The 25,702-nt window shown below is 42.1% G+C and overlaps 1 protein-coding gene across 4 annotated transcripts in view; it reads left to right on the top strand.

Moving 5' to 3' along the window:
* The window catches only part of TTC39C (tetratricopeptide repeat domain 39C), a 104,912-nt gene that overhangs the window by 68,418 nt on the left and 10,792 nt on the right, over positions 1-25,702 (top strand). For all 4 annotated transcript variants that reach the window (XM_073212906.1, XM_017646891.3, XM_073212905.1 and 1 more), the window contains 2 exons: positions 20,684-20,777; positions 23,311-23,418. In XM_073212906.1, the coding sequence (XP_073069007.1) occupies positions 20,684-20,777; positions 23,311-23,418 (202 nt within the window). The remainder of the gene's footprint in view (positions 1-20,683; positions 20,778-23,310; positions 23,419-25,702) is intronic.

A 25,702-nucleotide genomic window follows, 5' to 3' on the forward strand; every position in this document is an offset into this window, starting at 1 on the left:
ATGTCCCCCTGTGTCCTGTCTTCTGCCATGAAGGTTGTGGAGGCTTCTGCTTATTCCCTATGGCCTGTGAAGTTCTGTCAGAAGGGCTTTTACCCCTCCACCCTGGTGTGCCTGTGCTCCGTCTCTGGACCCCCCCCCCCTCTGTCGCCCCGTCGCTTCCGGTGTCTTCGCCTGAGTGAGGTACCTTTCAGAATTGGCTTGCGGGGCTTTCTCTCTGTACTTGTATTACAATGAAATGACATTTATCATTTGTGCTCCACAGAGTAAGTAGGAGGTCTGTGTTGCTTTTTAGCCCATCAGTTCCTGATTGTGGCAGGAACAGAACAGTGGAGGATGGTCCCTGTGGTGATTAATTTATCAGATGGAGGAGAGAGCCAGGAGGCGGGTGGGGGTCGTGGCGGGTGGGGGCCAGCGCAGAAGAACCGAGCCCAGAGGAGGACTGTTCTGTCATCTCCGGAGCATACTGACATTATCAGAGCTGTTGAGCAGCGTTTCTGTGCATCTGTTGAAGAGCAAGCCTGCCTCTTGTATTTGAACAGTGTGCCTTGCCAGCATGATGTAATGTTGTTATTTATAGAATCAGGAACAAGGCAACACGAGGAGAGAAATAAAGCTCTGAGGTTCTGTTCATTGCAGTCTTCCTCCATCCTACCTGGTTCTCTTCCTTATTTCAGGCAGCAAGAAAAATAAGGTCGCCATCTATTCTTAGAAGTATACAGATAGAGGTTGCTTTACTCCCGTGTAGGAGACACGGAGGAGGTGTTTGTCATCACCTTCCAGCAAGATAAATCATATCGTATGGTTTAATAATGACTCTGTTTGCCGAAATAAGAAGGTGACAGTACCCTGAATTGCTAATAGGTTAACTGCTAACCTGGCTCTCCTTTTAACTCTGTCTGTATAGGCTGTTGGTTGAAAAGCAAGTAGAAACTTAATACAATTTTTATCCCTTAGCTCACTATGTGTGCAGAAAAGGCTGAGCTTTCCCTTGCCCGTGGTAGCCCTAGTCCTGAGGGCAGGGGCTAAGCGCAAAATCTATTGTTAGTTGGGTGAAGGGATTCCTAAACCGAGGCTGCTACTGAGCAGCATTAATGCTGAGTCACATGGAAGTGGGTGGTCACCACATGCCCTTCTTTGGGCTACAGGTGTCGTGAAGGGCCTCTCATTTTGAAACACATACGTAATAGTTGATTTAAGATGTTGAGCAACTTCATAAAAATAACCAACAATATTTAAATTCTAAGCTGTTTTACTTCAAATTATTTTGTGATCTTCAATATACACATATGAGACTTTATGCAGTTTTGTTTACAAATCTACTATTAACATGTTCAACATAGTTTTTTTTTTTTTTTAGGAGAGCAAGGTACAGGCTTTTATTTAGAGATAAAGTGAGAGAATAGAGCTCCTGGCTCAGAGGGGACAAAAAGAGCCCCTCAACATAGTTTTTATGAATACTTGATATGCATACTATTTAGATTTCCATTGTGTTAGTCATTTGGTATTTCCCTGTTGTTGGGGAATTGTTTTGGGGATATTTGACTGTTGTTTCCATAGTATTTCCCAGCATTTCACTGTGATAGCAAGTGCTGCCGTGAATATCATAGCACATGATACAATAAATAGGTCCTTCTTTATTTCCTGAGTTATTTCCTTAGGTTATAGCTCTAGTGGTGTCATTATGAGAATCATAGAGTATGAACAGCTCTGTAGCTTTTGCTAAATGACAAGGGGTTACACCCATGAGATGGCCAGGACACAAGCGTTCATTCTTTTGTGCATGGTATCAACAGCAGTGTTCTGCTGCATATTTTTCTTTTGTTTTCCATAATGATGCAAATTAAAGCAGTTTAACTATGGTTCCTCAAATGTCACTGATTAGACATCTCATGCTTATGTATCAGAAGACTCAATATTAAGATGGCAATACTCAATTAATTAAGCTGCAGATTCAATGCATTCCCTTCAAAATTACAGCTTGCTTTTCTTGCAGAAATGTTGACAAACTGATACTGAACTCAAGGAACCCAGAATAGCCAAAAGAGCCTAGAAAAGGAACAACAAAGTGGAAGACTCATACTTCCTCATATCAAAACTTATTATAAAGTAATGAAGACCAGTATGGTCCTGATGTAAGAGTAGATTTATAGATGATTGAGAGTCAGGAAATAAACCTTTATGTTTATGGATCAATTGACTTTTGACAAGGGCAAATGGATGGGCAATGAATAGTCTTTTCAACAAATTGGACAACTGAATATCCACATGCCAAAGAATGAAACTGGACCCTTACCTCACACTGTGCACAAAAATTAATGTAAATGGATCGTAGACCTAAATGTAAGAGCTAAAACTATAAAACTCTTAGGCAATAGTTTCTTAGACATGACATCAAAAGCACAACAAAAGAAATAGGTAAATTGAACTACATCACAATTAAACACATTAGTGCTGCAAAGAACACTGTCAAGTGAGAAGGCAGCCCACAGAATGGGAGAAAATATTTATTTGCATGTTACAGGTTTAGTAGTAAGGACCTTGTATTCAGAATATATAAAGAAATCTTATGACTTAATTATTAAAAGACAGATAACCCAATTAAAAAATTAGCAAAGGCTCTAAAGACACATTTTCCCCAATAAGATAGGCAAATGACCAACAAGCACATGAAAAGATGCTCAGTATCACAAGTCGTCATGAAGAAATGCACATCAGAAGTAAGTGAGATGCTGTGTCACATCCACCAGGCTAGCTCCAATGAGGAAGGCAGCCAGGCAGCCAAGAACAGGTGGAGGCAAGCAGGCGGAGAAAGCAGAATCCTCATTTATTGCTGGCAGGCATGCCAAATAGTGCAGCCACTTTGGAAAACAGTTTGGCAGTACCTCAAAGTGTTAAATATGAATTTACCGTATAACCCAGTGTGGAAACAAATGTCTGTCAGTTGGTGAATGGATAAACAAAATGTGTAAACCATACAATGGCATAATAGCAACAAAAAAGGATGCATGGTACAGCATGGATGAACCTTGAAAACAGGTTAAGAAAAGGCCGTCCACAAAAGAACGTCTGTTGTTTGATTCTGTTTGCATTACATCTCTAGAATAGGACAGTGTATAGAGGCAGAAAAGAGATTATTGCTTGTGTGGATGAGGGCGGATGAGGGAGAATTGTGGGATAACCATTAATACACGTTCTTTTTGGAGTGATAAAAATATTCTAAACTTAGATTGTCATAATGGTTGTACAACTCGATGAATAGACTGAAAACCATTGAATTGTATACTTTTAAATGGGTGAATTTTATGATATTTGAATTATATCTCCAAGATGCTTCAATGAAGTCCTACTGAAGGTATTTGCTATATTAATATACACTATCTTATTTTTCTTTGAATGTAAACTGTTGATCTAACCAAGTGTGATGACTTTTGAGTGAGAAATACTTCCATATATATTTGCCCAAGTTCTGTACAAGAAGTGGTATTTATCATGTATTTCCCATCTTCTATTACTTTCATTTTGAGAATGTCATTACATTTTGTGGAATTTTGAACATATGCACATTTTTGTTAAAACAGTCTTCATTTCTAAAGAAAAAAAAATTATCTCTGACCAAACTGGGACACACAGACTATTTTCTTCTAGATTGTAAACTTATGTTTTAAAAACTCTTATTCTTATATCTCTACATGTGTAAGATACAGGAATAGTTTAATTCTGATAACTACTGTAATTTAGGAACATTACTACTTTTGATTCAAGGGTGTTTCTTCCCCTATTACTGAATTAAATCCTCAAGATAGATGGAACCCATTTTTGAGATATTTTTATATTCTACATTTTATAGATATTTTTAAATGAAAACATAGCTTTGATGATTTTGATTTTATATATCTTCAATATAATAAATACTGTTTCCTTTAAAAATGTGTTATTTAGTATTTTTATCCACTTGTTTCTCACACATATTTATCAGTTTGTCAGGTTCTGTATATCACAGGGAAATTTTAATATTATATGTATAATATTTCCTACTCATTTCTGAGGATATTGCTTCATTTATTCATGTCACTCTTTATTTCTCCCATTAGACTTTATAATTTTTTATATACATCTGCCCTGTCCTGTAGTAGTAAATGGATCCAGATAAAATAAGTATGTATAAGTGTACATAGTTGGGCTTTAAGGAGGAACAGAATTGAGGCCTTCTTTCTCCATCCAGTGTTTTTAGCTTTTACTTGCTAATAAATTACATATATATTACTATATATATGACATGTGTAATTTAGCAAATAACATAATTAAATGTAAATGTAAATATTCAGGGGCCTTACTGGGCTTTAGAAATGTGATATTTTTAGAAAAATGAGTTGGTTAACAGAATAATATTTTTTACATTTTGGGGAGCAGCAAGTCGCTTAAGATAATTAAGGTATCATTCATTAAACATTCAAAAGTATTTTGTTACTCATTAAGTATCCCTTTAAAAATAAATTCCTTAATAACTTCTATTATTTCTTCAATAATGTTTTAATATAACACATTACTGATTGTTACATCCATTCTAGTTTTACATTATACTTTTCCTGATTCCACTTACTACTTAAACATATGGCTGAATACCATTTCCAGATATGTATAATGTGGTATTACATTTTATTATTTGTAGTTGTATTTGTGGCATTTTATTATTTGTGGTAGTTAGTTTTATAAATCTGTGTTGCTTGATTTTATGATTGGGCTTTTGGATTATCAATCGTTTTTATAGAGAGATTTGATATGTTTATCAATTCATTTTTTACTTCCATTTTATTTCTAGTTTTCCTTAATTTAGCTTCTTATATACTTCATTTTCTTAATGCTTTATCATCTTTGTCTTATTAGAATAATGAAAGGTCAGTGCTTTTGTTTAGGGATTTGATTGCTTGTGTTTTGTTTTACTTGGAGTGCTTGGGGTGGGTGGGGGGTGTGGTACTGTGATGGCTTTATCTATTTGGTCTTGGTGCCAGAGTTCCTAAAACCCTTGGGATTTCCTGGGAGAGGTGATAGGAACATCTTTTGTTATTCATAACAAGCCCTTTTCCAACTTGTCACCTAACTTGAGTTTATGTTAATGAGGTGGCAGGTGGCTGGAGGACCCTCTGGGCTTCAGGATGAGGGCTCCTTGCCTGAAGCACTGGTGTGATTAGAGGGATGGAAACTTCAGCTAACTCCTCTCCCCACCTCCAACCTCCTCCTGGAGGGGAGAGGGGCTGGAGACTGAGTCACTCACCAGTGACCCATGATTTAATCAAGCATGCCTATGTGATGGAGGCTCCACAAAACCCTCCACAGTAGGGTTTGGAGAACTTCCTGGCTGGTGAATGCATCCATGGGCTGGGAGGGTGACCCACCCCAAACTCCAGGGGACGTAAAGTGCTGTGCTCAGGACCTGGCGTTCCTCACCCTGTGTACCTCATCATCTGGCTGTTTGTTCTGTCCTTAATAGTAAACGTAACAGTAAGTATAGTGTCTCCCTGAATTCTGTGAGCCATTAGAACAAATAATTGAACTGGAGGAGGGGGCTGTGAGGACCCCTGGTTTGTCAGCTGTCAGACTAGAGGTGTGGCTTCATGCGGAACCACTACTGCCGACTGGCCACTGAAGTGGGGACAGTCTTGTGGGACTGAATCCCTAACATGTGGGGACTGTACTAACTCCAAGTAGTTAGTATCAGAGGTGAATAAAGTTGTTGGACACAAGTTGATGTCAGGAGAGAATTGAAGAATTTATTGGTGTGGGAAAACCCCACATGTTTGGTGTCAGAAGTGTTGTCAGAGTAGAGGAAACGGTTTTCCATTCGACTGCCTACAGGCTTAGTGTTATTATATGTTCATTGTCATGTTGTTATTATTCATCTCATTTATGTCATTTGGTGACTTGTGGGTGAGGCTGCCCTGTCTAGGCCCTCTGTTTGAGTCTGTTTGGCAGTGGCCTGTGTGGCCAGCAGCTCAGCTCTACAGGCTGACTGCCGGGCAGGCGGAGTGTGGGCTCCTCCGCTCTGGCGTTGAATGAGGGGGCCCTTCATCTCTTGATACCTTACTTCCCTCCTCAGTGAGATGGGGGCTCTACTGGTACCTAGAACACGGTTCTGCTGTTAAGGTTCCATGAGGTGGTAGTCCTGTTGGGGGAGTGTTGTGTATTTCCTTGGTCCTTGTCCCCACCGTGACACAAAAATTGAACAGCAGAGACACAGTAGTGAAGCAGAGTAAAAGTTTTATTTGAACTTACTGAGAGAAAAAGTGCAGGCAACCTCAGAGATAGAAGAGTACCCTGAAAGGTTGAAAAAAGAGAGTTTAAAGTTAAAAGGTTATGCACTTAGAAAGTGCGGGCGACCTCAGAGAGAGGAGCACCCTGAAAGGTTGGGGGTTCCCCCTTTTAAGGATTCTTCAGGAATGTGACTAAGGGCTGGGGATGCAGACTTGTTAAGTGGTCTTTGAATACTTAGAATTAACTTAACACAAGGAACTTCCTGCTCTGATTTCTCCCTGGAATACTGATGTCTTAGTCTGGGAGCAGATCAAACAAGATTGCCTGCCCAGCCCCCAAGGTGGGCTGAGTTATTATCTGTTTGTTTGTGAAAGATAAGTTAAGAATCTTACTTCTTAACTTCCTGCCTTTTACTATGTTGTTTATGGCTGGGCCTGCATACTAAATTAGTTGCCTAGATTATCAAACTACTTGATTAAGGCCAAAGGAGAAAAAAAACCAGCGTATAGGTAAAGTTAAAAAATAAGCTGGGCCTGCATGATGAACATAATAAAGACATGGGCTGTGCTGAGGTATTCTCCTTTATCTACGGAATATTCAAGCATTCCAGGCCAAGTTACTCCTCTCTTTTTGAGCTTTAACTGATTAACTGAGTCTTTTTAGTGGGCTTTTCTGGCCTTATTCTCTTTCCACCCCACTCATATCTATTTTCCTGCCTAACAGTCTGGGAAGCGTGTGCTGCTCATGGAGCTCTGAGTACCTGTTACTGTAATGGCACCACTGTGGCTGCTCTTAGGGCTGAGGTACTATCGGTGGCAGTGAAGAACTTAGCATGGGGATCAGGACTGTGTGGCAGGCAGGCATGTAGACAGATGCAACTGTGGCTGGACTTTGAGAAGTATAAAAATAGGCCTATCGGAAGGTAAAGTGTGGTGTGCCTCCCCCCATGGTGCAACCCTTGCAGCTGGGAAAGTCACCACCGAACTGGGGGTTTTGGGGCTGGGTACTGAAGAGTCAGTAGGAGTTTGCAGGTAGAGGTAAGAACGTGGGAGATGAGCCTGTATTCAAGCCCAGAAACTGGGGAGATCTGAGCTCAGTGGGGCTGGAGCACTTGGTGGGGAGAGGCAGGTATACAAGGGATGACTGGGAAGTAACAGGTCATTCGATTCTGTTTCTCAATCCAAATCTCCTTTCTTAGAGGGGAGTTTCTTGTTCATATTTAATTGGGTTTGTGATGCCCTTTGTCCTCTAGGGTTGTGTTTGTTGTTCTGGTTTGTTTCCATTTCTGCTTGCCTGTTTTTGGGCAGATTTCTCCTTAATATCAGATTGAGAAGATGATTGTAGTGTTCTACTCGTTTTCCTCCTGGGTTAAACCTGGGTTCATGTGTCCATGCAGCCAGGGTTCCATTTCTTCCTTGTCGCTCACTCTTCTGAGGCCAACAAGCATTTGGTGCACTCCCAGTGAGCGCTAACACAGTCTGGTTTCTGGAAAAAGCATTTCTCACTTTTTTCCTAGCCCTTTTTCAGAACTTCTCTGTGAGATTCTATGTTTTCTCATAGTATCATATTGACCTTTTCTGTTTTTCTTTATGATTTTGGACTCTGAATGTTGGGGCACACTGACTTCTTAAATCTGGGTGTTTCTGTGTTTAGTGTGCTGGTCCTTGTCTCTGTGGTCTCTTACAGAGGACTTGGTGGCTCTGGAAAGTTGTCGTATTGCAGCAAAACCTCAGGCTTTGATGGGTAGCACTGTGGAAAGAGCATTGGGCTGAAATTTCTATTTGGTTTTGACTCTGTCATAAATAGTTAAAAAACATCTGTGTAGCTATGTTAGTAAGGAGTTTGGTTCAATGAGGCAAGGAAGTCAAATAATGAAAGCAAAGCAAGTTTAATTACACTCTATAACAGAACAGGCCCCCACCTAAGGTCAAACAGGCCCCAACCGCCTGCGGGAGGCTTCTTTTATGGGGAGTTTTGGCAGGGCTGAGAAGCCCTTGATTGACAGTTCTTGGCCTTGGGGGCCTACTTTGATTGGTGAAATGAAAACATTGGCTGTGTCTGTGCTCTGATGTCTTTTCTTATTTTACCTGCGGAAGGCCGGTGCTCTGAAGTTTCTCATCTGGGGAGTTATTTTTCATCTGGGAGTGTCTGGACATTGCAAGTCACTCCTGGCCCTTGTGGCTTCATTTGATTAACTCTGTGAGTCCTTTCTGGCTCTCTGGTTTTATCTGATTAACTCTGTGAGTTCCTGCTGGTGGGCTTTACTCTCTTTGCACCCTGCTCATGTGTGTCTTTCTGCCAACAGTTACTCCCATGGCTGGCAAATTGAAAGAGCGGTGGGGCCTCTGTCAAGTCAGCCAACCTGCCCTAGCATTGTTTCTTTACATGGAAAATGTTATTGAAATAAATTTAGTACATTCCATGGAAAGAGGGTCCATGTCAGGTGACCCCGGATAGTCTGGTTTGCAGAGACTCTGGTTTTGCTCCCTGAGGGAGATGGAATGCAGGTGTGCTGCGTTTACCCTATTTCTTTGACCAGGAAAATCTTTCAGTAGCCTGTGAGACCAGAGTATTGGGAACACACTCTGAGAAACACTAGTCTACATTATTTTTAAAGATTTTTTTCAGCTTTCAAATCATATGGTTGTGTGACTATACTAAGAGCCACTTAATTGTACCCTTTAAAAGGATGAATTTTCTAGCATGTGCAAAGCTGTTATAAAAACATTTTATGTTTCTTTAATCTCCAGAACTACCTTTTCTGCATTTTACAACTTCTCTTTAATTCCTCTTTGGAAAAAAACCCCACACAGCAGCTTGCCCGCTTGACCTCCTTTACAGAGAACACCATTCAGCTCTAGGAAGACTTTTCAGAGGCACTTTCCTGATTACAGTCTCTTTTTGTTTGTCTCATACAAGTACAAGTGTCTTTGCATATTAGATCTTCTGCGTATTATTTTCTAGGTTTGTCTATCTTGAATTGATGTCTTCTCCTGAGTAGTGCTGACCATAGATTAGTGTATTCTGTATTTCTGTAGTCTTTGCTTTTCTGAGTTAATTCTTTATATCTTCTTCACTATTATTTTTAATTCTTTGACTGCATCTTTAGCATAGGCATGTTTCTTTTAAATTTACTGTACTTTTCCTATAAATGCCTTTCTGTAATTTTAAAGAGCAGCATAGTGTAGCTGAAACAGCATTAGGCTCAGCCCAAAATGGACTGTTCCACTTGCTGAGTGAGCTTTCTGAGCACGTGTCCTTGTCTGTAAAAAGAGGCTAGTACCTGTGTCAGTCATAGCATTAGTGTTGGATATGGTAAAGTGTTAAGCACATGGCGCTCAGTCAGGGCTTTTCCTATTTAGATAAAACTGTGTCTGGTTATAAATCTAGTGTAAAGCACGTGTCATTGCAGATTTTGTTAAAATCATATGCATAACTATTGAGAAAGGAAATCTTGTAACTGGTACATTATTCAGTTCCTCTGCCATTTTTCAAAGGGATTGCTGTCCATTCATGTGGAGGTGCTGAAAAACATAATTAGTATATTCCATTATTTGTATATAATCAGAAATTTGTTGCCTGTGATGTAAAAGGCTGCCTAGGGGATACCCAGAGAAATAGAAAAAGCTGAGCTCCAAAGAAACTCATAATCTAATTAGGCAGAGTGAATGCATGAAAAGGTTATCTTACAAGGTGGTAATAAAGGAAAGAGCCAAATGAATGGATAGTCACTGTGGGGGGCTCGGGAAGCAGGGACAGAGGAGGTGGGCCCCGATGGAGGGGAGGCCCTGTAGGATCAGGAGGAGGTGGAGCACGGAGGTGAGGAGCGTTGGCTCTGGAGTCGGAATGACCAGGTTCATGTGTCAGCAGCTCTATCTCTAACAGTTGTATGGCTTCAGCAAAACGCAGAGATACTCTGGTTGACCCACCTGGATGGAGTTTTTGCCCTCTTACCAGGCACATGATAAGAGGGCCGCACGTGTTAGCCTTTGTGATGATGATGCTGAGACCAGAATAAGCTCGCTAAGGCAGCATACTTTAAAGGCTCAGCATCAGAATGTATATTTTCAGCTACTTTATTGTGTCCAAATAATGCATATTCATTTGGGAACATGGTAAAAGACCAGAGTAAATCAAAGTACACACAAAAATCTCTCATTCCAGAAATAACTACTGTTTACCTTTTGCTAGATACCAGAATACTGACTATAATTATCAGTTGGAGATCTGTATCTTCTAAACAGTCCTTCACAGTAAGCTTTAGGGGAGTTCTTATGTCATAAATTTGTACAGACCATGAAAGGACAAGTGGAGATTCCCAGAACATCCCCATGGTGTAGAAATCTATATGTAATTTACTAATCTGCAATTTGTATGTGTAGTCAGCAGTAATGCACAGTATTCATTGTGATCCAGTTCTTGGGGACTCACCGAAATTCTCTGCCACATTCCCTAAGAAGTGTGTGTTAAGGTCACCATCATCTCTTATTTGCTGAGTGTCTTTCATGCCTTTGGTTACTTATTCGATAGCCCCTTTCTTACATGTGAGACCTGATTAATTGGAAACTTCAGAGGCCTCTTATATCCTTTGTACTTGCTCAACATTCTCACTCCAAATACACGGTCCTCATCAGCCCCATATTTTTAAGGAGATGACTTTCGTCCAGTGTAGATTTCTGTTTTTTGTTGCTCGTTTCCTCTTCCACCTCCTTGGCATCGGGGATTTTCCATGCTCCTGGTTTCCCTCCAGGCTCACTGGCCACTCCTTTCCCATCTCTACTGCTGCTTCCTCTTGCCTGCCCAGCCTCTAGCTGCTAGAAAACCTTGGACTTTTCTCTCTAGTACCATCGCTCCTTCCTTCAGTGAGTTCATGACCACCCATATGTCCCAGTGCCCCCCCCAGATTTGTCCTCCAGCTCAGAGTTCCCTTTTGAATTCCAGACTCATGCCTAGTCTCCTCCATGTCACCAGTAGGCGGTTCTCCTTGCTTGTCCCCAAAGCTGCCTCCCTGCCATCCCCTGTGTCTTGCTTGCTGGTAACTGTCCTCTTATCCCGAAAATCTTGGACTTCTTTCTCTCATGCCTCACATCCAAAGTTAGTAAATCTTGTGAACTCTACTCTTCACAATACATCTAGAATCAGACCACTTTTTTTTCTGCCCTTCCTGGTCCCCTCTCTCAGACACCAGCCACCAGCACTTTTCTTCTGGATGGTTGTGGTCATCTCCTCATTGACTTCCTGCTTTTGTTCTTCCTGCTTTAGAGTGTGTTCTCAACACAGCCAAAGTGACTGTGGTAAACTTTAAGTCATATCATGTCATGTCTTTGTGCAAAATGCTTAAATACTTCCCTTCTTGTTTATTGCATAAACCTGGATCCTTAGGATGGCCTACAGGGCCCTACACACTGACCTCTGTAACCTCTACAGCCTCATCGTCCACCTCCTGGTGCCCATCCCCACTCCATGCCTGCTTCACTGGCCTCCTTCCTTCCTCAGATATCCAGGACATGCTCTGCCTCAGGGCCTTTGCACCTTCTTCCGGGCCCTTTCCTAAAGTGGTCTTACTCCTTAGATCTACTTCACTGCCTCCCTCACCTCCTTCAGCTTGGTTTGGTCACCTTTTCGAGGAGACCCTCCCTGAATGGGATTGAATATGTCAGCATCACTCCCACCACTGGACTTGCTGTCCCCTTCTTGACCCCCACCTCATTTCTGCTGATACTCTTCCTCATTGGACACACAGTGTAAGGTGTTTCCTTATTTGCTCATTGTCTGTCTCTTTCCATTAGAATGAGAATGTAAGCTTCACAAAACAGGGACTTTGGATCACTGCTTATCTCAAATTTTGACTAGTGTCCACCTCCTAGAGAGCAGGGTTTCAGTGTACGTGTATGTGTGTGTGTAAAATGAATAAATATTCTGGCCTCTTGCTTTTTCCCTCTTAGTTGAGCTGTGATGATAATTATATTTCTAGAGCCCCTGAATTTTCGTCAGAATGGAAGCAACCATATTTATGACCTTTTGGAATTTCCCTAATTATCAAAAGTCATAGATTCCATGTGCATAGTGGTATTAAAAGCTCTCCACCAGGAACTGTGTAAACATAAGTTTAAATCCAAAACACTAAAGAAAAGATTGATGAAATTAGCATATATAAATCATTGGTAGAATGGATATAAAAATAAATAGTATATTACAAAAATATCATAAAGTTAAATAATGCAAAGTGTAACTAGAAAACAAATGATTAAGGGTTAGCATCCTTAATATAGAAAGAGCTCTTACAAAATGAGAACATAATAAAAGGAAAAATTCAAACATGCAAAAAAGCCAAATAGCCTAAGCACCTAAGCAGACATGCCATAAAATGAAATATAAAATGGCCAATAACAGGAAACTCCTGATATGATCAAGTAGATACAGTTTGAATAACATGGAAAAAATGGCTAATAGGAAAAACACTCTAATATTAAAAAGATGTAGGGAAATGGGCTTCTTATATAATGTTGGTGTATATGTAATTTGATTTTAAAAATACCTTTGGGTCAGGTGGCCTAGTATTTGTACAAATTACCGTACAATTTGCTAACCTATGAGGAAATAACTGAGATGCACCACACACACACACACACGCACACACCCTTCATGTGCATAAAATCTACATGCATGCAAACAAGCAGGAAGAAACCAAATTTGCCCTCCTTGCGTTTGTATATTTCATCTCATGTATATTTAGTACCCAGGTGCCTCATGAATATTAGGTATCTCCTGGCCTTTTCTTCTCTCTCCAGTACGCGTGCCTGTACACACACACAGGCTCTCCTTGCTAAATACTTATGTATTCTTAACACACCTTGGGCATCCTGCCTGTGCCTAACAAACTCCTTACTAGTTACTTAAAACATCTTGAAAGAACATGCTCATGTTTTACAAACTTAACTGACAGAACTGAAAATTCTCAGAAGCAAATATACATTAGAGCGATGGACATGGGCAGCAGCCAACCCCAGCAGCTGAGTCCACGGGAACGATTGTGTTCTTTGATTGGCCATTACAATAGTGATCTTCTCTCTGGTGTTTAACCCTGCAGAATTCAGTGATACCAACATTATCTGAATGAGAGTAGATGGGCTCTGAGCCAGACCCTTTCTGTTTGTGAGCCTGTGCTGTCATTTAATGTTAAATGAAATTTGGAAGCTGCACAGAAGGAAACTGCTTGGTTAGGTAAATAGAATGAATCTTCTCAGCTTGGCATTGTAAGTGAAAATCTTTGAGTAGGACAGAATGTAACATTAGTAACTCCAAGCTTACTGTGCTGATTCTGGAAAATGATTCATGCTATTATATGTTTCATATTTGTACCTTGAGATCTTTCTAAAGGCTTTTAATGTAGAAAAATCATAATAACCTCTTAGGATTGAGTGAAAAGTGCTGCCAGTGGTCCCTCCATCTTTCACAGTATGTTTCATTTGTCTTTGTCCCCTGTCTCTCTAGGTATGTGTGTGTTTGGGCTAGGCAAGAGTACCTGCTTGTATAGTTGTGGAATAATCTTAAAACAGCCCTTAAATTAATTATGTCCACTAGGTAGAATCTGGAATCTCTTCTGTGGTTGGCAATAACTTGTGAGAAGCTGAGTTCCTACTTTACTGCAAGTCTTGGTTCTAAATATTGGGAAACAATATTGTGATGTATTTCCCAACACTATTAACAGGTGATATACACCTATCTTTAAAGATTATGTACCTTTCCTAAGAGCATTTCAATCACATGAGTTCATTTATTTCAACATTCCCTGAGAGTTTATGGACAAACATGTTATTTCCTAAGGTCCAAAATTGTATTGGTTATGCAGTTGGCACTGAAATCTGGTGCTTTTGACAAAATTAAATGTTCTTTGTTATATTGCCCATTGAAAGAAAAAAAATTAAGTTATGGTAATTTGAACATTTTAAGTTAACTGTCCAGTTGAAAGGTACAGCTTTATGGCAAACTTGCTATTTGCGTAGTTCCAGAGCATAGAAAATATGAAAACGCAGGCATACCTTGGAGACATTGCAGGTTCAGTAACAACTGACACAGTAAAGTGAATATTGCAACAGAGTGAGTCAAATGAATTTTTTGGTGTCCCAGTGTATATAAAATTTATGTTAACACTATACTAGTAGTCTGTTGAGTGGTCAATAACATTATATCTAAAAAGACAGTGTACATACCTTAACTTAAAAACATTGCTAAAAAAATGCTACCTATCATTTGGGCTTTCAGTGAGTCATAATTTTCTGCAGGTAGCGGGTCTGGTCTCCATGCTGACGGCTGCTGGCTGGTCAGGGCAGTGGAGGCTGAAGGCCAGGGTGACTGTGGCAGTTCCTTAAATCAGACACCAGTGACGTCTGCCATGTTGAGTGACTCTTCCTTTCACGAACGATTCCTCTGGGGCATGTGATGCTGTTTGACAGCATTTTACCCAGAGGAGGGCTTTCAGAATTGGAGTCGATCCTCTCAGATCCTGCTGCTGCTTTAACAACTATACTCATGTAATATTCTAAATACTTTGTCATCATTTCAACAATCCTCACAGTGTCTTCACCAGGAGTAGATTCCATCTCAAGGAACCCCTTTCTTTGCTCATCCATAAGAAGCAGCTCCTCCTCTGTTCAAGTTTTATCATGAGATACAGCAGGGCAGCCACATCCTCAGGCCCCACTTCTAATTCTAGTTCTCTCTCCATTTCCACATCAGCAGTGACATCATTAACCCTTCATGAGGGTTGGCATCAATTTCTTCCACCTTCTGTGAATGTTGAAATTTTGACTTCCTCCCATGAATCATGCATGTTTTTAGTGGCTTCTAGAATGATGAATTCTTTCCAGAAGGTTTTCAGTTTACTTGGCCCAGATTCATCAGCGCAATCACTGTCTTATGACAGCTATAGTCTTATGAGATGTGTTTCTTTAATACTGAGACTTGAAAATTGAAGTGGCTCCTTGATCCCTGGGCTGCAGAAGGGCTGCTGTGTCAGCAGTCATGAAAACAACATTCATCTCACTGTCACATCTCCATCAGAGCCCTTGGGTAACCAGGTGCATTGTCAGTGAGCAGTAATATTTTGAATCTTTTTTCTGAGCAGTAGGTCTCAACAGTGGGCTTAAATATTCAGGAAACTGTGTTGTAAACAGATGCTGTCAAATAGGCTTTGTTGTCCCACTTATAGAACACAAGCAGAGTGATTTAGTGATTCTTGAGAGCCCTGGGATTTTCAGAATGGTGAAGGAGCCCTGACATCAATTTAGTCACCAGCTGCATTATCCCCTAACAAGAGAGTCAGCCTGTCCTTTGAAGCTTTGAAGCCAGGCACTGACTTTTCCTCTTTAGCTCTTCAAGTCCTAGATGGCATCTTCCAGTGAAAGGCTAATTCATCTACACTGAAAATCTGTTGTTTACTGTAGCCATCTTCAGTGATGGTCTGAACTAGATCTTCTGGATAACCTGCTGCAGCTTCTCCATCAGCACTTGCTGTTCACCTTGCTCTTTTATGTTATGCAGTTGGCTTCTTTCTTAAATCTCATGAACCAACCCCTGCTAGCTTCCAACTTATCTTCTGCACCTTCCTTTCCTCTCTCTCTCTCAGCCTTCATAGAATTGAAGATAGGGCCTTGCTCTGGGTTAGGTTTTGGCTTAAGAGAATGTTGTGGCTGGTTTGATCTATCCAGAACACTAAAACTTTCTCCATATCAACAATAAGGTTATTTTTCTCTCTTATCACTCATGTGTTCTTTTAATTTCCTTCAAGAACTTTTCCTTTGCATCCACAACGTGGCTAACTGTTTGGCATAAGAGGCCTTGCTTGGCTTTCCACACATCTTCCCACATGTCTTCCCCACTGAGCTTGATCATTTCTAGCTTTTGATGAAAGTGAGAGACATGCACCTCTCCCTTTCACCTGAGCACTTAGATATCAATGTAGGTTTTTTAATTGGCCTAATTTCATTATTGTTGTGCCTCAAGGCACTAGGGAGGCCTGAGGAGAGAGAAAGAGATGGAGAAACAAATGGCCAGTCAGGGAAATAGAACACACAACATTTATCCATTCAGGTTTCTGCCATGCATAGGGGTGCTTTTTGGCACCCCAGAACAATTGCAGTACTCATCAACAAAGATCACTGATCACAAATCACCGTAACAAATACACTGACAAGAGTTGAAAAATTGTGAGAATTTCCAAAATGTGAAAGTGAGTGAAGTCACTCAGACATGAAGTGAGTGAATAATGTTGGAAAGATGGCTCGATAGACTTGCACAATTTAGGGTTGTCAGAAACCTTCCATTCGTACAAAACACAGTATCTTCAAAGCCCAATAATGTGAAGTGTAATAAAAGGAGGTCTGCCTGTACCTTCTGCGTTTGCAAATTCTGGCATTATCCGGATACCAGGACTCTTAGAGGAGAGCTAAACTAAATCAAATAAAACACTATAGGTCAACTTAATTCTGAATGTAGAGATTCTAAATATTACCAAATCAAACCCAAGAATGTATTTTTTAAGTGCTGCAATATGACCTAGGAGGGCAATTCCAAAAAGGCAAGTGCGACTGAGCCTTAGGAAATGCACTGCTCCTACTCCCCACATTAAGGAGGTAACTGATAAAGCCATACGATCCGGCAGGAGGTACCCAAATAGCATTTACTGAAACACACTTCTGAGAAAACCAAACATTTGGCCAATTAGAAATGGAAAGGCAGTCTCTCTATTTGGTAAAAATGGCATCTACTAAAAACATGCTGCAAACTGTACTTAATGACACATTAAAACGTTGTCATTAAAGACAAGAGTAAAGCAAGGGTGGGTACTGTGCTTGCTAAAATTCAGTATCCAAGACTGGTGGTCCTGGCCAATTATGTAAGTCTCCTGTAGAGAAAGAGACACGCTGTTATTATTTGCAAATGATTTGAATATCTCCCTGGAAAATGGGGAAGAGAAAGTAAAAACAAACAAAACGAAAAATGAACTATGAGAATTCATGAGTATGATAATGTGACATACAAAATCAAATTGCAAAAACATAAAGCTTTCCTACATACCAGCAGGGCCACTCAGAGAATCAGCCCTTTCACAAGTGCCACAGGTGTTATAAAATGCTTAGGAATACACCACTCAAGAAAGAAGTCCTGAATGATTGGAAAAACGTGCCACATCTCTTGTAACAATGTATAGCTATAAATCATGCTGATTTTAATTTGGTGATAAAAATGCCCCATTTAATTTGGCAAGACTTACCCTTTTGTTCTTGAGGGCTTCCTCTGGGTTCAGATAAAACTTGCCGATGTTTTGTTCTCATTTCACCAGTGAGGAAAATGAGGCTTTAAGTAACTTTTGTGATGCAGCCTGTCAATACACAGTTGGTGAGACAGAAGCCTGGATGGTACTTCTCTTAATTCTTCATGACTTTTTTGTATTAGCCCATTTCCTATATTTTCTTCAGGCCAGAGTGTATTTATTTCTTTAAAAAAGTATATGTATTTCTTTTTTAAAATGTGAATCAAATATCAAATGGAGGATAATTCTTTCTTGGCTGAGTTGCAGATATTATAATGTGTAGTTGTAAAAACATCCACAGATCATTTATATTTTTAGTTATTTTCATGAAAAATAAGGGGAAATATGTTTTTGCTTTTTTAACTGGCTGTTAATGGGAAATTAGTCTAGAACTCGAGTTAATTCTGTAGTCACCTTGCTGTGGGGGTAGTGACGTTAGGCTCCGTAAATGGTCTCAGTACCTGCACGTTCTGTCAGAGTGCTTGTAACAGCCTACTGGTACTTTCTTCACAGTTTAATTTTTAAAGAAGTGTGCTGTCTTAGTTTTCTGAGGCTGTGTAACAAATTAGCACAAACGAGGCGGCTTATAACAACAGAAATGATCCTCACACCGTTTTGGAGATCGGAAGTCCAAAATCAGTATCCCTGGGTGAAACCAGAGTGCTCGTGGGGCAGCACTCCCTGTAGAGGCTCAGGGGAGAATCGTTTCTGCCTCTGGTGGCCGCTGGCATCCCTGGGCTTGTGGCCTCATCTCTCCAGTCTGTGCCTCTGTGGTCACATTGGGTCTTCCTCTGCCTGTGTCAATTCTCTTCCTCCCTCTGTGACTTCTGAGAGGTGAGGAAGCTGCAGAAGGAAAGTTGGAAGCTAGTAGGGGTTGGTTCACGAGGCTTAAGAAAGCAGCTGTGTCTCCACAACATCAGGGTGCAAGGTGAGGCTGCAAGTCCCTCTGCTGGGGACCCTTGTGATAGCATGTGGGCCCACCTGGACGATCTAGGATAATACTCTTCATCTCACGAGCCCTGATTTAATCACACCTGCATACACTCTCCCTGAAGAAAGAATTCTCTGGGGGCAGCCAGAGCGGAGTGAATACTAGTTAGTTGCTAGCTTGTTGACTTTGACCAAGTTACTTAAAGTCTTTGAACTTCATCTGAACTTCTGCATCTGAAAATGGAACTAATACATGCCTATCTCAAGGAGTTTTTGAAAGGGTTAAGAGAAATGTTGATTCAAATATTACTTGGTCTCTTTTTCCTGTACTTGCTTTTAAAGCTTTGCTCTGCTGCTGCTTCATAGCTCCAGAGCCTGGTACATCCCATGCACGTCGTAGTTGCCTAATAAATGTTCACTGAGCAGTTTTCTGTCCCCCAGAGGGCAGTATGGCATTACACTGTCACGAGCTGTACCTTCAGCTGGGACAGCGTGGTGGTGATGGCCCATCCAGAAATGTCCTGTGTGTGACGGTTGAGTGGCATTCACTTTGCAAACTGGGGGGATGCATGCAAAGCAGAATCCCGGGCACTGTGGTTTCCTGTCAATATGCTAAATCGAGTGCATGTATGATGGAGGAAAAGAACGATCAATCCAGAAAGGGAAAAGTTAGAGATGGGGGGAATGAATGCCCAGCGTTCTCTCTGCAAAACCCACACACACACACTCTTCAGAAAAGATTGATTTTATTTATTTTACCTCTTTGGGATCTTGGCTGTGTGCTGACGATCAGTGTGAATGTTGGACCTCAGAGTCGTGGGCCTGTTTCACATTTCCAAGAGGGTCCCTCCAACCAGATGTTAAGCTGCTTGGGACCAGGAATTGGTGATGCAGCGATGGGCCCTCTGTCGGCACTCATGGCTGGGGATAAGGGACTGAACATGACAGTCTGTCTACCTGACAGAAGGCTGAAGTACCACTGTGGGGCGGGAACAGGTAGTGATCCGCCCGGGCCTTGGTCAATGAGTGTTTGGCCTGCGATGTCCCTGACACACAGGCTGTCCTGCAGACCCACTCCCTGGCTCATCAGTGTGCCGTGCTGTGTCCAGAGAGTCCTCCTACAGTGACCGCGTGTCACTAAGGGAGCCGAGGAACGTGGTAGGGGCTGGTCCTCAGGGAAGCCTGCAGCTTCTCTGCATGCCCCTGCCCGGCTGCCTGCGGGGAGCGGAGGCCTTAGGCTCACTGGACTGGGAGCGGCCAAGGAGAGCTGAGGCCAGCAAGGCGGCTGGGAGGGCTGGGTGCAGGGCAGGGGCGGCCGGGCTCCAGCACCAGGGGGAGCAGGGAGTGCTCCAGGCATCATTGCGAGCAGGCTATGCCTGCACTTTGGGGCTTCCAGGATGAATTTCTTACTGATACATATAACCACACCCCCATTGTGGCATTGGAGGTTTAATCTGAACCTTTTGTGCCAGGTGATGCTTTTCAGGTACCTGTGGCATTGGGGAGGCAGACTTTTGAAGGAGACCATTAATAGAAGGAACACTGAATGTATTTAGCCATGCAGAAGTAGAGCAGCCCTGGGAGAGTCTGTGGGATTCTGGACAGTGCTAGACGCATGCGGAAGTCAGACACGTAGTCTCAGTCCTCAGAAGATACCCAAAGTGTTGGGACGGGAAATGTGATGATCAGCAGCATCTGGGGTGTGGGCTCTCAAATTGCTGACTGGAGGGGAGAAGGCGAGTGGGTCCAGGACGGGTGGGAGGCGGCTGGCCAGGCTGACGGAGGGCTCCCCGTGGCCCAGTACTGTCCAAGTCCTTCCAGCCCTGGTGGCTGGCACAGGGGGCTGAGACAGTCCCTGTCCTTGGAGAACTTTCCTGGTAACAGGAAGCTGGATTGGTAAACACTTGTTACACAGCAGGTGCTGAAGTACAAGTCTGAAGAGGAGTCTGAAGCTGGATGTGAGCCGGGTCCTCACAGTTGGAAGCTGCCTGAGCAGAGAAGTGCCCAGGGCATAGGTTCATCCCTCAGCTGAGGCCAGAAGATGTGGCCTGGACACCTTTAAAATCACCCTTTTCCATGCTGCTTAATCAGTTTAAAACAGCTCCAAGGGAAAAAAACTCTCTGGAGTGATGATGACTGAAACAATAATGACAGATTGTAACCTGTATTCTGTTTTCATTTTCTCCTTAGTGTCAAATCAACAGTGCCTTGACTTCCTTCCATACTGCTTTGGAACTTGCAGTAGATCAGAGAGAAATCCAGCATGTGTGTCTATACGAAATCGGTAAATATGAAATGTGTGTCTAACTTCTTGTCCTGCACATATTGGTGTGTTCCTGGCACTTCAGTATTAATGCTGTTCAGTTTGTATCTTTGTGATGTGCCTGCTGCCTTTTGTAGTATAGGACTTTGTTATCATAGCACAAGTATGACACTTACCTCAGTGATTCTTACTCTTTATAATTTGTTCTTTATAACATTTTGATTTTTAGAATAAGTAATGCTAAATAAATGGATTAAAAGCCATTTGTCTAAATACCTTACTGTACCTTACTGAACTGCACATTAGAATTCAAAAGTATTTCTCCCTCCCACAAAGTTTACCTGAGAAGGATGGGATATTCCAAGTCCAGCTCTTCTACCAACTAGCTGGAGACTTGGGATGAGATGTGTAAGCTCTCAGAGATGCCGGTAGCATTAAGGCACCTGCTCGTGTAGCAGTTGGGAGGCTGAGATGAAATTTCAGCAGTGAGCGTCAGGCTCGGTGCCTGCCACACAGAAAGCCTGTCACACTCCTTAGCGGCTTCCCTCTGCTTCTCCCCTCCTGGAGATAAATATATAAACAGGCTTGGGAGTATGTTTTTGCTTGAGATTGCCCCTTCTCCTTCCCCAGAGTCGTTGCTCTGTGAGTTTTGTGCCGACTGCCCTGACATTCTCCTGTCCCATTCCCTGAGCAACAACACGACCTTTTGATGTAACAGTCGCTCGTGAGGTAGGTGAGAGTAAACACAGCTTGGCTGGAAACAGCAACAGCAAATTTCAGTAAAAGGTTCTTGTTTTCTAGAGCATTAGCCCTACCGGTAGCATCATACAGTGCACGGGGAAGGCATAAGGGGCAGAGACAGGAGACACGAGAGGAAGTGGGGCAAACCAGGGCTCGGCAGTGCAGAGACTGGAAGAGTCAGTGAGCGCTGAGGGGGCACTTGGCAGCCGTCAGGCCAGACCCTCAGGTGCTCGCCTGCTGTGCACAGTCCTGAACCTTTTCACTGAAAAGTACAAACCGAAAGATTGTGAACTGCCCGATAAATAGAATTATGTTTTAAATACCTACTGTGGTTCAGGGAGGGGAGGGGAGGGGAGGTATAAACAGGTGGAAAGTGTATTTTGATGTGACCTGAACTGTGCTGGAGCTGTGTTTAGTAGCTGTGGTATAGAACTTGAATTATTAGCTTTGATGGCCATTTTTGTCTTAATACTTTTTTTTCCTTCTATTTTTAAGAAGGTATTACTGACATGTAACATGGCAGGACTATGTACATCATAATGATTTGACTTATGTATGTGTTGCAAAATGATTGTGGTGGCCATTTTTGGTACTCCGTTTCAAGATCTGGGGCAGTGCAGACAGTGAGAGCTGAAGGAAGCTTAGAAACCATCGAACCTAATGCTAAGGCCCTAGGAGTGTTAACTTGGTTGGGGGGTTGGGGGAGGTGGGGAAGTAGCAAAATTATAACTCAGGCCTCTTAGGTCCAGACCACCTCCCACCTCTATTTTGCATTCAGTTTAAATCTTACCTTGACATCTATTATAGGGCGGAAATAATTAGCTCCAATTTTTACTCTAAAATATGTCAGCCTCATATCCTATCCCATAGAATTTGACACTGAATTTTCCAGAAGTGTGAGTGCCCCTTATCACCACAGTTCAAATAGCAGGTCTAAGATGGCACAACTACCTCACAGCACATCTGGTACTGGAACTGTGTTTTCTGGAGGCTGTTATTGTGGACGGAAAGCAACAATGGCCTTGATCCTCAGTTCTCCCCTCTTATTAGCCTTGTGGCCTTGGCCATGTTACAAAACCCCTTCATGCCTTTGTTTTTCTCCTTGGCAAAATGAGGACACCATCCGCCACCTTTGCAAGACCCTGGTAGGATTAGAACGCATGTCGTCACATGCCCGGCACAGGCTTGGCACTGCAGGGGCTCAGTGGATGGGGGTGGGCAGGAGAGATACTGTTGAAACAATGGGTACAGAATTCCTTGCATTTTCATTGCTGTGCCTCCTGACCTGAACGTCAGTCTAATGGTGTTTTGATCCAGGAAAGATGGGTCCTTTCTCAGCTCCACTACCAACCTGTGGATGGAGGGTGGGCTCATACTTAACTTCTGACTGGCTTCTCTCTCCTTCTCATAAAGTTTTGAGAATTACTAGTAATCGTTAGCAGGCACGTGCTTTCAGAGTGTCTACGGTGGTCACCGTGTATGTCGTCTAAGGGTATTGCTGCATTTCGGTCTGTACCTGCTCTGGGAAAAGCGATGCCCGGCCCAGGTAACCTCAGCTGGGAGGCACATGGGAGCGTTTTCACAGAAACGTTTATGTCCCTCTTCTGTACTGTCTAAGCCATTGAAGTCACAAGTGCCTAGTCTTACTCAGAATCACATTGAAAATATTTAAGAGAGAAAAGATAATTGTTTAAATTTTCAGGTGGTAAAAATACAACACCGTGAAAAATAGCAGTACCAGAGATTTGTCACGTAAAGATGGGATATAAATCACTACTTGAGGGCTATTGTACTAAAAATGTTTCTTTCATAGGTTGGTGCAGCATGATAGAGCTGAACTTCAAAGATGCCTTTGATTCCTTTGAGAGGCTGAAAAATGAGTCCCGGTGGTCCCAGTGCTATTACGCCTACTTAACTGGGGGTGAGTAGAGGGGCCCCACCTTGCGTTGGCTCACATGCCTTGACAGGAGGACGCAGAAGTGTTCTTCCTCGGTTTGCCCAGTATGTCAGTGCATTATGCTACCAGTAAAGAGCCGAGTCGAGCGTCCCCGACGCAGCCGACACGGCACTTCCGTACAGGCGCCGTGCGCCTTGCCCAGAGCGCCGCTTGGGCTGCTTTGGTCACATGCTCGGACTTGGAAATGCTTATCACGACATTCTCCCTGTTTTTGTGCATTTTGTGCGAAGCAACTTCAGCCTACCCTTACCCCTAGTCTTTACTTTCTGTACTGTATTCTTCTTAGGAGTTGAAATAATTTTAGGAATTTAACATGTCTTTTAAATGGTGTTAATACTTCTGTTGAGGTTTTTAGTTGCCCAGGCTACAAAGTTGCATAGATTTTGAGCATTGGCTCCAACCTTGTTTTTCCTGTTAACACCAATGATGTGTTGAGAGTTACCATCTTAGCCATTTTTAAGTGCATAGTTCCGAGGCACAAGTTATTGCAACTTCGCGTATCATTACCGCGGAAACACCTGTTATTTCTACTAGGCATGTGTGCGCATAGCCTTCTTGTCCTTGTATGAGGCGTAAGGACATGCTGCCATCTGGTGGGTAAAAGGGCCAACTGCGCCGAGCCCTGTAAAGTGCTTCTGTGATGCAAGACTGTACCGGCCGGGACTGTGCACTTTCTGCTGTTAGCGATCAATTCTCCTTATACAACCGTATAACTGATTCTCTTACTTAAAACTCAAGATTAAGCCAGACATTATTTTAAATATCTCCTTATTTGTCTGAATATTTGTATTTAACAGAACATCTCCTGTCATTCCATTCCCTTAGCTGATCTATTTAAAAAACGGTAGAATTAACTAGTCAATATGTACATCCTAGATGTTCTGAAACTGCAGGCCATTCCGAATGAGTATGAGATCTCTTTATACCCCTTATACTCTCTACTGCAGTCCCCCCAGGGTATCGGTTCTTGTATGGCTCTGTAGCTGATGTTTGAATAGGACTGTTTTCAGTATAAGTTAGCATACTGGTGTCTCACACTTTGCGTTGTTTCAAAGAATTCTCAGGCATCTCAGATGAAAGTAGAAGCTATCTATTGAGCAGCCTCAGTGTGCCCAACACGTTGAGGAGTGCATGAACCAAAAAGAGAGGCCTGCTTGACCACGCAGTGGTCCTTAAGGTGTATTTGGGTCATGGCCAACGTGGACAGCTGCTTTTTAAATCTTTGTTGAGCGTAGAACATGAAGAAATGAATGTATAGCGTGGTTGTAAAGAGGAACATTTATTCTTCAAATATTGGAAATCCCAGGATTATACCAGTCAGATGCTATACCATGATAAAGCATGAAAGACTCTTACCTCTGCCTCCGCCAGGAGATTCTGTGCAGATGGTAAGTGTGAACAGCTGCACTGCAGAGTACGCGGGGAAGGGACAGCTCACCCCACAGGCTACTAGAGCAGGCATCTCCTGCAAGCTGCCCTCTGAGTTGGTCCAGAGATAGGTACCTGTCGGCAGAAAGAGCTGAGAGGATGGGCCTTCAGGGGCCAGACACTGCCACCGGAGGCTTAGTTCCTTGTACTTTTTCTTTTAATTATGATAAAATATATGTATCATAGAGTTACCACCTTAGCCATTGTTTTTAAATGCATACCTCAGAGACGTTAAATATATTCACATTGTTATGCGGCCATCATCACTATTCTCCAGAACTTTATAATCCCAAAACCTGAAACTCTGTGCCCATTAAACCATAGTTCTCCATTCCACCTCTCCTCAGCCCCTCGCAACCACCATTCTACTTTCTGTCTCTATAAATTTATTCTGGGTACCTTGTATAAATGGAATCATACAGTATTTGTCTTTTGTGACTGATTTATTTCACTCAGCATAGTGTCTTCACGGTTCATCCATGCTGTAGCAGGTGCCAAAATTCCATGCATTTTTAAGGCTGAATAGTACTCCATTGTGAGTATAGACCACATTTTGTTTATCCATTTATCTGTCAGTGAACATTTAGGTTGCTTCCACCTTTTGGCTACTGTGAGTAATGCTGCACTGAAGCAGGCATACTGGATCTTATCTTTGTACTATTCTTGCAAATTTTCTAAAAGTTTAAAATTAGGTAAAAACTAAAAGTACCAAAAAAGATTAGAATATCACTTATGGGGGGGTGTAAACTTAATGGAAGAGTTAAGCCTTCTAAGTTCCATTGAAGTCTTCAATTTAGGATAAATTAAGAGACGCTCGTGC

Source organism: Manis javanica, chromosome 9 (assembly GCF_040802235.1).
Source record: "Manis javanica isolate MJ-LG chromosome 9, MJ_LKY, whole genome shotgun sequence".
Classification (NCBI taxonomy): domain Eukaryota; kingdom Metazoa; phylum Chordata; class Mammalia; order Pholidota; family Manidae; genus Manis; species Manis javanica.